This window comes from Mesitornis unicolor, unplaced genomic scaffold (assembly GCF_000695765.1).
Source record: "Mesitornis unicolor isolate BGI_N332 unplaced genomic scaffold, ASM69576v1 scaffold22909, whole genome shotgun sequence".
In the NCBI taxonomy this organism is placed as follows: domain Eukaryota; kingdom Metazoa; phylum Chordata; class Aves; order Mesitornithiformes; family Mesitornithidae; genus Mesitornis; species Mesitornis unicolor.
Window position 1 is genome coordinate 886 of NW_010206840.1, and position 10,382 is coordinate 11,267.

The 10,382-nt window shown below is 37.1% G+C and overlaps 1 protein-coding gene across 1 annotated transcript; it reads right to left on the bottom strand.

Annotated features, from left to right (window-relative positions):
- Window positions 1-510: 510 nt before the first annotated feature.
- LOC104546513 (cytosolic Fe-S cluster assembly factor NUBP2-like) lies at window positions 511-7,841 on the bottom strand (the record flags this gene model as incomplete). Its single annotated transcript, XM_010191928.1, has 3 exons — window positions 511-696; window positions 6,399-6,484; window positions 7,582-7,841. Coding segments are annotated over 3 exons (532 nt in total), but the record flags the coding sequence as incomplete, so codon positions are not given.
- Between the last annotated feature and the right edge of the window lie 2,541 nt (window positions 7,842-10,382).

Here is a 10,382-nt window from a genome sequence, read left to right on the forward strand (position 1 = left end):
TTTAAAACAACATTTTGCAATTCAGCATATTCTTTTAATCTCAACGCTTTAATACAATTAAAGTCTGCTTGCTGCCGTACAAGAGCATTAAAACAACTGCTCTAAGGGACTGTATTTCAAATTACCATATTTATTTCAATATGTAACAACTCATTTCATTTAAATGAAATAACTGATAAAACTTCTATTGACATTAATGGGCAAAGTTTAAGTCTGTTTTACAAGACCAAATAGAATTCTTGGTTTTGTAAAAAGTGTTGAATGATCAATAACATAATGAATTCAGCACACAGCTATCACAACAATTAATGTTCTGAATTTTTTATAAATGAAAAGAGACTCAAGAATTTTCAATTCAAGACATCCAGTCCACATCCCATTTGCAAGAATGATCCTGGTAAGGAACAGAGCATACAAAAATCGTGACATTCAACTACTTGAGTTATTAGTTCTATTATATCTGAACACTGTCTGAATATAGAGTAATTGAGGATTATGCAGTTCCATACTTCAGTTAATGCTCATGCACACTATTGCATTTTTCTTCAAAAATAAAACCATTTCTATATCCTTACCTAAAATATCCAATCCAAGGGTTTTTGCTAGATCTCTTGCACCATCGGCTCCAAAAATGTGCGTCTCGTGCTTACAGTTGGGACATTGGAAAACACTCATATTCTGAACCAGTCCTAAAACCTGTTGAAGGAAAAGAACGGAGTGTTCAAAGCTGGTATCCAGGCATTGCTATTTCCATTATTCATCTCTGACAATTAAGAAGAGATTATCAACAAAGAATCAACGAGGAGGGCTCATTTATAATGTGAAGTAGAGGTAATATCAGACTCATTAACGCCATTAACAACTCTCATTAGTCGTCTCAGCTGCAGTTTCATTTGTGCACTATTTCAAGTTTTTCACATTTGTATCTCTCAAAGATTAACAAACTTATTTGTAACGAAAAGCATCTTTCCAAGAACTCTTCCAGCCAGTATTTCATTTTTGAACTCTGAATACTGGAAGAATTTCCATGTTGTGTTTTATAGCTTTGTAATTTGCAGTTTCAGGAAACACAAAATAAAAGCATACCATTACAAGAAATGACAACATCAGACATGCTTTCAAGATACTTTTGTAAGTTATCCTGTAGGTAAATGTTTTCAAAAAGAATCAGATTTGCTATTCTTCTGAAGAGCAGAAACACGCTTTAAAGATCAAACAAAAGAAATAATTATGTGCAACAAACTGCCAAAAACTACGGCATAAAAATCTAATACAGGCATAATAGGTACATTTCTGTTGATGCTGGGTGTTCAACACCATCCCTGCAAAATATGTCAGCTGAAAATCTGCCAAATCACGCACACAAAAATCTTGAGCAATGTACAATAATGCTAATGATAGCACTGATCTCATTTTATTCACCTAGTAAACAAAACTGCTCATTGAGGCAGAGCAGGATTTCTCAACAGTGATGAAAACAGCATCCAAACACTATAGGGTGAAAGCTCCGACCCATCTGCTAATCAGCAGAAGACCTGCTTGAAGAAGCTCCATGTTACAAAATTTCACTGCAAGATTTATATGATATCCCACAAGTGGCATAGCCAAGTTTTAAAAGTATGAATATATATTTTGAAGTACAAAAAGCTGTTATTTTCTTTGTAACATTTTGTACTTTTAAATTTCCCTGAGCGTTCTAGTTTTGTGCTTGAACAAGCTGGCCCAGTTATTAGAGGAGTAACATTTCCACTATGCTAACGAAGCGTATCTAAAAGGTTATACCGGTGTTTGGCACAACCAACAAATATTAAGTTCTTTAATTAAGAGTGAATGTACAACTTTTGGCACCAAAACTGAAAATAAAAAGCATGTTATTTACAGTATCTTCATAAAAATTCCTTATATCTAAGCTAAAAATTATCAAAAGATGATCACCTGTATTTTTTCAACACCACCATAACGTACTCCACACTATTTTCTAAGAAGTCTTCCTTTACTTATGTAAAGCTTTCAGAGGGCTTTAAAGCAAGGAACATTTTAAGAAATAGTAACAACAACAACGAAAAGAGATCACCTACTTTCAATTTAAAACCACAACATTTTCCCATTTTCTACTCTTTCTTGGGCACTGCCAGAGGAGCAAGAGGAACAAGTTTCTATTTGCTGGCACATTAATACAGGTAATTTTCTCATCCAGTTCTTAAACTAAGAGAGATATGAAATACTACATGTAAAAGGTGCAGGGATGGTAAAAAGGGCTCTCGACAGCCAGTCTTCTACTGATGACCTCTGAGCAGGCATTCACCCTGCTCTCCTTAAAGTCATGGAATTTCCACTGTGTTGGTAAACAGGAGAACACTGGAAGAAGGAGTATTCGACTAACGAAAAACAGTATTTCAACTAGGATACAGAGAAGCCATTTTATGCGTCATAGAACAAAAGAAGAAAACTTTATACTTTAAATTAATTCATTCATCTTGAGTATCTTGAGGTTTGAACTTTCTGTGCTCCTCAAAGTAGTCGCACAACATTTATGATTCAGTGAATTCACCATCACAGTTACGTAGTCTACTATTGTTTTGTGAATAGCTAAGGACTACTACAGCTCTTTTGTTAGTTCTTTGACTTTGATAAGTTTAAGAAGTCCTTCTGCCACAGTTTGCTGAGATACATCTGTATTCCCAGTGCTATCTCAGTTTTAGAGGTCTTATTCACTGTCCTTTTTTGTTTTCATTTCAACAAATCTTAATAAAAGCAAATGACCTTTCAGCATTACAAAATAATTTTAATTTTCCAGTGCTGTTTCCGTCTGTCAGCCAATGAGTAGTGCATACTTATTAACATATAAATTATTCTTCTGGAATATGACGAATTTTTTTTAATATTAAGTTGCCAATTATAAACACCCAGTTTAATAGAGAATCTGTGCACATATACACAACTTTAGTGCTTAAGTGTATTTTTAACCTGGATATTTCTGCAGATAAATTCATAAAAGGAAAAGAGTTCGCTATGATCTTCAGAGCTTTTAAATACACAAAGTAATAAGTCTTGCTAATGAAGTCAGTAGTAGCTCTCATTTCTCTGTTCAAATAATAGAAGAGCTTCAAAGCAGCTGTTACTGTCTACACAAACTATCCTGTAAGTATGTGTGAATCCTATTCTAGTCCTTAGTGAGCTCCTTTCCCTGTACGTTTCTTGGCAAACTTGGCTCAGTAACAATGTGAAAACTAGTTTGATGAGATGTGCTGCAGTACAGGAGCCAACCTAAGGCAGTGGAGGACAGGATAGTTATAATGCACAGAACGGAATTTCATTTAGTCAAATCATTGTTTTAAATGGTGAAGAGACATCTATTAAGGAGTAACAGGAAACGAAGAAACCTTTCATTATGAATTATCTGCACACACACAGTTTCTGAATGTTTACATTTCTTATGCTCAATTAACTTTTTGGTTACACAACAAATCATGCCGAAATTCAAACACACTACCTTCTGAGTTAGAGAAAACACAGTGAGAAAATTAAAGCCCTCTGTCTTTACACAGGGAGATGATTCCCGAGAAACCGACTTAAGTCGTTCCCTGTACGTAAGAGTGGATGGTGCTGAGGTCTGACTCCAACCTGATGAGGACTGAAGCGATCAGGGTCACCGTTCCACACTGCCATCACCTTCCTACGTGACCACCAGCCAGTCAAGCGACAATGCAGTGCTTCAAGCAAACATGCACAGTAATATTGCTGCCTTACTACCGTTCACGTTATAACGAGAAATTGCTGGCTCTAACGTTCACTATAAAGTGAAGCTATAATTGTGGCTGGGTACTCTGGACACTACAGAAATACCAGTAAGTACACAGTGAAATGAACTATTTTAGTATGTCTTAGAAGGAAATACGTAGCTGAGTTTACATATGCAGTTTTTTGAAACCTATGAAATCCACAACATAACCTTCCAACTCAAGGAAACTACCAGAAAAATCGCAGATTTAACTAAAACCTTGTCATTTTCTTTCAAGGGTATGTCTGACAGGACATACCATACTGAACTGAACTCAACTCCAGCAGGTGAAAATAGGCACTTTTTTCCTAAATACTCGAAGTTATTAACTTCTTTTTTTGTCACCTGCCCAGAGCAAGCCTCTGGGATGCATGAAAACAATGGCCAAATTCTCATAATGGGCAAGAATCCTGAAACTTGTTGTGATAGGAGTCAGCACCACTTTGCAAACTCCTTCCATAGCAGGTAGGCTCCACTGCACAAGAGATGACACTCCTCTTCTAATGACTATGTCCTAAGACTGAAAACAAGACTTGTGCATTGTAAACCTGGTTCTGACCCTGATTCTCACTGTCAGCCTTCCATCAGTTCCTTCAGCCATTCTACTCTAACTCCAACGCAGTAAAGGAGAAACAAACAATGCGAACAATCAGGACATTACTGTGGTAATACTCCATATGTCACTTAAGGCTTTGGGAACTAATGACTGCTGGGGGTGAGGGGAGTGTGGTGTATGTACATCCATATGTACAAGGGAGGGACTCCACTAAACACAAGCAAGCATACTCAAAGACTCAGAGCTCAGCAACCTATAGACTCACCGCTTCTTTGAAAAGCAGAATCTTTGCAAGCACTTTTTTAAAGATTAAAGGTTTTACAGATGAGATTTTTAACGATCAGTCAATTATATAATCAGGATACACAACTTTAGCACAGTCCCACAGATTCCACCTCTTTGACGTAAACCTCAGGTTTGAAGTTGTCCATCAAAAATTACGCAACTCAACCTTCTTTAGGTCCTCAGATTTAGTCGACACTTAGAAATGTCATACACAGGCAGGAAGTGCTTTAACACTGACGTAAAGGACACATCTGTACTGAGGTACCTACAAGGCTAGAATAAAATGAAGCAACACCATGGAAAAGGTAAGACCCAATGACTGGTTCAAGTGCATTCAAACTCAGCGTCCGGCACAACAGCTTTGCTGTGACTTCTCATACACTTCAGAAAGATCTGAAAATTCCAACGAATCAAAATAGTTCATCTTTAATATCTTATCTCCCACTAGTCAAATTAATAGCAGCCAAGCCTATCCTAGAATGTATGGTTTTCTTACAGGTCATTCTCTTCAAAGAACATTGAACAAAATAGACTTAGAAAGAAATGTTGGTCATTTCTCATTTAATCAAATGGAAAACTCAGCGAAGTACTAACTTCAACACAATTTTATTTGAAGAAAATAATTTTGCATAGTTTTAGCAAACCCAAATATAAAATAAAAATAAAACAGTCTGTATGTTATTCTTCTGTTACATATCTTTGTTTTTCTTCCAGTAGCAAATGGTGTTACTCTGCTTTCATTCTGGTGCAAATATGCTTAAGGAATAGTTAATAATAAGCAACATATCAATGTATTTCTTTTGTTAAGCTATTCTGTAAATTTAAACAAAAAGGGAAAGCAGTCACTTCAAGGTTTCTGTTGCATTTTTAAATTAACAAAGCACTAGCTATGAAAGAAACGGACTTCCTTAAAAAAAAGTAGAAGTGACTTTTACACAGGTAAGCCAGAAAACAAATTTTTTTAAAGTATAGTAAATGGCTTTTTTTTCTTTACTGCTTAAGATAAGGAAGCATTTCAGTTTGTATTTTCTTACAAACTGCACGTTTCAAATGAAAAATGAATCTGTTCATGAACATACTCTAGAGTATAACATTCAGTTACTTAGCAACTTGTAGCACACATAGAAAATATCAAGTCAAAGATGTCACCCTGCTTAATATTTTCTCCCAGTCCATATGAATATTGTGGATATTTTTAAATTTTGCATTTCCCAAACAAGCAAGCTACCATATGAGTTATAAACCTCATGAAAAAACAAAAGTGCTATCGATAGCCTCCTACTTGGCGTGACAGCCACAGAGCCATTCAAAAGGCAAAGTGGCAATGAGGTCGTATCAATTGGGGCATGTCTCCCCAAAAACTTGAATTGCCTTCTTAAAATGTACCAATACATGAGATTTTCACATTTCAAGAAATTTTCCATTTTAAGCTCCAACACAGCCAAGTGCTGAAGAGGACACATAACCAGGATATAGTAAGAAGCACACGTTACTTGGTAAGAGACACTGTATAGCAGTCTGATCCATTCCAGGTGATTAAACAAACTGATTCTAAAGAAACCAAGTACTACTATGACTTTGGCCTGAGAAAATTCTTTCCCTCTTGTTAAAGCAAGTTCCCAATACAGATACAAGATGGATTCTAATCCTTTTTTTTTAATACGAATTAATGAAGTTCAAGCGATTTCTGAATGGTTTGTTCACCCATTGCAGTATACATAATTTTTTTATGTTTTGGGAAAACTATCTACTGATATTTTTAATATACAGGCTTACAGGTACATGGACTTTTCTAAACATTTCAGCTCCTTTGCGTGCATCCAATAAAGCCACATCTTGCGGAGTGGAGATGATCACAGCTCCTGGGAAAAGAAAACATGAAATACCATTAAACTGTGTATTATTAATTATACTGTTAAATATTTTGACTATTTAGTATACACTAATAAATTCAAAGTAGTCACACATTTATATGCCCTGGTTTTTTTCATTTAAGGAAGAAAATTATGCTAGTTTTTTTATTATACAACGACCAAAAAAATCACTGAAATATGATATGGAGTAATAGAAATCATTCAGATATTTACATCATAAGTTTTTCTATGTAGAAACCATTTACATTTTCTAAATGAGAAAACTCATCTAGCTGTCACATGACGATGGATAGATGACAACATGGTCCCTACGCCGACAGACTGCAGAGGTGGTACTCTTGGAATATGTGCACAGTAACTGTCCCGTGCCATAATTACATTTGAAAGCTTTAGATTTAACAATAAATCTTGTCCTAAAATCAAGAGGCAGCTGTCTGTAATCAGACTGTTGCTTTCTGAACCTGCTACACTTTGCGATACAAGCGTTGACAGCCACAATCTTGAAACATGTTACACCAGATGCAACACCAGTGCCTTTGGATGAATGATACCACAACATAAGAGGCAAACTCACACACACTTGCACTAGGTTTGAAAAAAAAAATAAAATACAGTATTGCTCACTGTTCAGACTTGGCTCCAGGTTATCTGATAATTAGTACTCCCAAAGATTATTAAATATACAAAAGAGCTCTTTGTCAAAGGTCAGATCCTAAAGTAAGCCTACAGGTTACTATCCTATACTATTGTGTATTACTTCTTAATTAATACAGCCTGAAAAACCAATATAGATATTATAATATTTCACAACGCTTCACACAGAGCATCTTTCTGCATATGTTCATATTATTTCTTTGAATCTTGTATCAAGAATCTGCTCATACTCATCCCTATTTTAGCAAAACGCAATGTGAAGGAGGACATTACTGGTCAACTGATTAGCTCTGGTTTCACAGTTAGCATCCAGTCCCCAAAGTATCTCGTATAAAAACATCTCTGCAGAGTCACGTTAAGCCAAACTCACAGAAGAAATTTATGCCAAACGTCACACTACCAGCCATTACAACAGACAATTTTAGACGCACGGGACAGAGCTTCTACTGGGCCTGCAGTCCCAATGCTTGGCACACACGGCAATGAAGAGGTGGGTAGATTCCAGAGGCACACAACGCTGGCATTGCTGGCACAGGCCAGAGCACTGGCAGCCTTGGCGTCCCGAGAGCACTGCTGGCTCTGGCAGTGCTGGGACAGGGAGCCCTGTTCCTCACCGCAGTCCCAGGCCAGCTGCTGGGTGGCATCTTGCCTGCCTGACAGCCAGTCGTTTCCAAACACCGTCTGACAGCGCCTTCAAATGTTTTCAACCAGCGCTCTTAACCTCTAATTTGTGAAAGAAAAATACAATCTGGCACCTCGCTCCTGAAAAGCTGCCAATCTCTGCCTTACATAATATTAGACACAAGTCCAAAAACTGAACGGCATATGTAATGTACTAAGCAAACGCATTTTCCCTATTGTTTGCTAAAACTCTGGCATACAAATAATTGGATATTTTCCCCAAGCCAATCTGCTTCCCATGGCATCACAAGGGATAAGGTAAAGCCTTTTGGTTACATCCAAGCCACCTTAGCTCATTTCATTGAAGCATAGGGTTATGCTTTAATTGACATTGAAACGTAGAACTTATTTCACAAAATGAATGAATGCACTCTTCCCTAAAAGCACAGTCCACAGGTAAGTAATTCAGACCCTATGTACTTGAGTTGTTTGCATATCTGTCAAATAAGAATGCTTCAATACTTGGACAAAATGCTTATTAATGCTTTCTTTTCAAACAAAATTGGAAATTTGTGTTGTATGTGTATACACTCATGTTAGCTGCTTCACACTTTTGTTCACGCTCTTCTCTGGAGCCACTGGCTCAGCATTCCTGAGATCTTCAGGTAGAAACCAAAATGCAGTCAACAAAACTGAAGTCTACATTTTCTGGTCCATTATTCATTTCTTTTAAATCAAATAATTGGCATGGTATGAAGTACAGAGGCCATGGACACTGAAAACACCAACTAGAACCAGAAGCAGCCTATCCAAGAGATATTTTTGACTATCAAATTCTGTTGCTAGAGAACCTCACCCAAAGGGAAAAAGCTGAAATGCCAAAAAGACTCAATGGCACATTGCAGAGTTCAGGTTGCCACAGACTCCTGTGCAAAAAACTCTGGCTTCTGAAATACATGAGTTAAAATGGTGCTCGCGGACAACTTGCATGGCTTCTTCCAAAGAATGAAAGCCAACATGCTCAAGTAGCTGCTGCTGAGGGTGTAATAGATGTGTCTCTCCGAAATTCCTTTTCATTCTAAGATGGATTACAGACAAAATTTATTCACAGACAGCTTGCACTGAATTATACCAACGCCCTTTAAAATAAGTATCTTTTCTCTTTCTTTGGTACAACTGCTAGTACAGCAAACCCAACCTGAAGTTCAAGAATTCAAATTACTGGCAGCATTATTTCCTTCCCTAGCAACCTAATATGGCAAATGAGACTTTTCACGCTGCTCCCCTCCCTGAATAAGTTTGCATATGTTTAATTCAGAAAGCAATTCAAATGATGAGCAAGAAAGAACACAGCCCACACGTTCTTTGCTATCTTGTCTCTACATGGTTAACAGGAATATCACACAGTAGAGAGTTATTTTGATCAATAAAGTAATGAAATATGACTGAATTCCTGCACACAGCAAGTCTCTTGAAGCAGTACGTGCAATGTTTACACAAGCCTCTGTCTGAATGAGGCAAACTAACGCTGACAAATTGAACAGAGAAGCTGCAGAAACTATAATGCTATCACATTGGTATTAAAATATACTACAAATTCTATGTTTGCAGTTGCACGCAGAAGAATAATTTCAGTGCCTTGAGCATACTAAGGATATCTAAGTTGCGCACATTTAGGTTTAACTGACATCTACTTAGTCATGCATTCCATTTATTTTTGTAACTTCACTGTATTTTGACAAAAAGCTGATGCATGTTGCATTAGTGAAAACTATGTTAACTGTATTTTTAATCCTTAGCATGTATAATATATACAAACAGAACTAACAGTTGCCGGTAACACTGATGCCATCTTTTTTTAACCCCAAGTACTTAATCCTCAGTAAAAGAAAGGCGTGCACATTAACACTCACTCTTCTTGTGGGCTGGTGTTCAGGAAATTACCAGCACTGAAACAGTCTCTAATTTCCACGTATAGAAAATATCACCTATATTCACTGCATCATTACGGTTTGCATTCGACACTCTGGGTTACAAGGCATAAGGTGGAATCTCTCCAAGCCATAGCTATAGTAAATTTGTACCCAAGTGAAAAACAGGGAGGTCTAAAAAGCAGCTGACAAGCAGCAGTTTGGCAGGTCTACCTGGAGATGAAAAGGATCTCTCTAACATATTCTTTTTTCCCCTCCAGTGTCTTCAAAGGCAGACTTCAGAATCAAGCTACGTGCATCCCATCCAGACAGATGATCAAGGACTCCTCCACATATAACTATTGGACCATGTCTTATATCATCCTGATTCTTATTAACTTAGCAAATAACGCCACCCCAAAACCTGTGGAGTGAAGGGTAACGCACTAGAAAGACTGACAAATAGAGTTATGGAGAATAAAGACACAAAAAGATATACTGCGTTTTTCTAACAATTGCACCTGCTGCCTGCCAGGCATTGAATGCTCTTGCAAGGAACGACATTCAGACCTTAACACAGCTGTGGATGGCCTGATCAGACCACCCCACTCATGCACTTTCTGTAGCTTTTGCTACTTTTTGAACTGCATCAATTTCAAATTTCTATTGGGTTGGGTTGCCCAAAAAGTAATTGTGTTTTT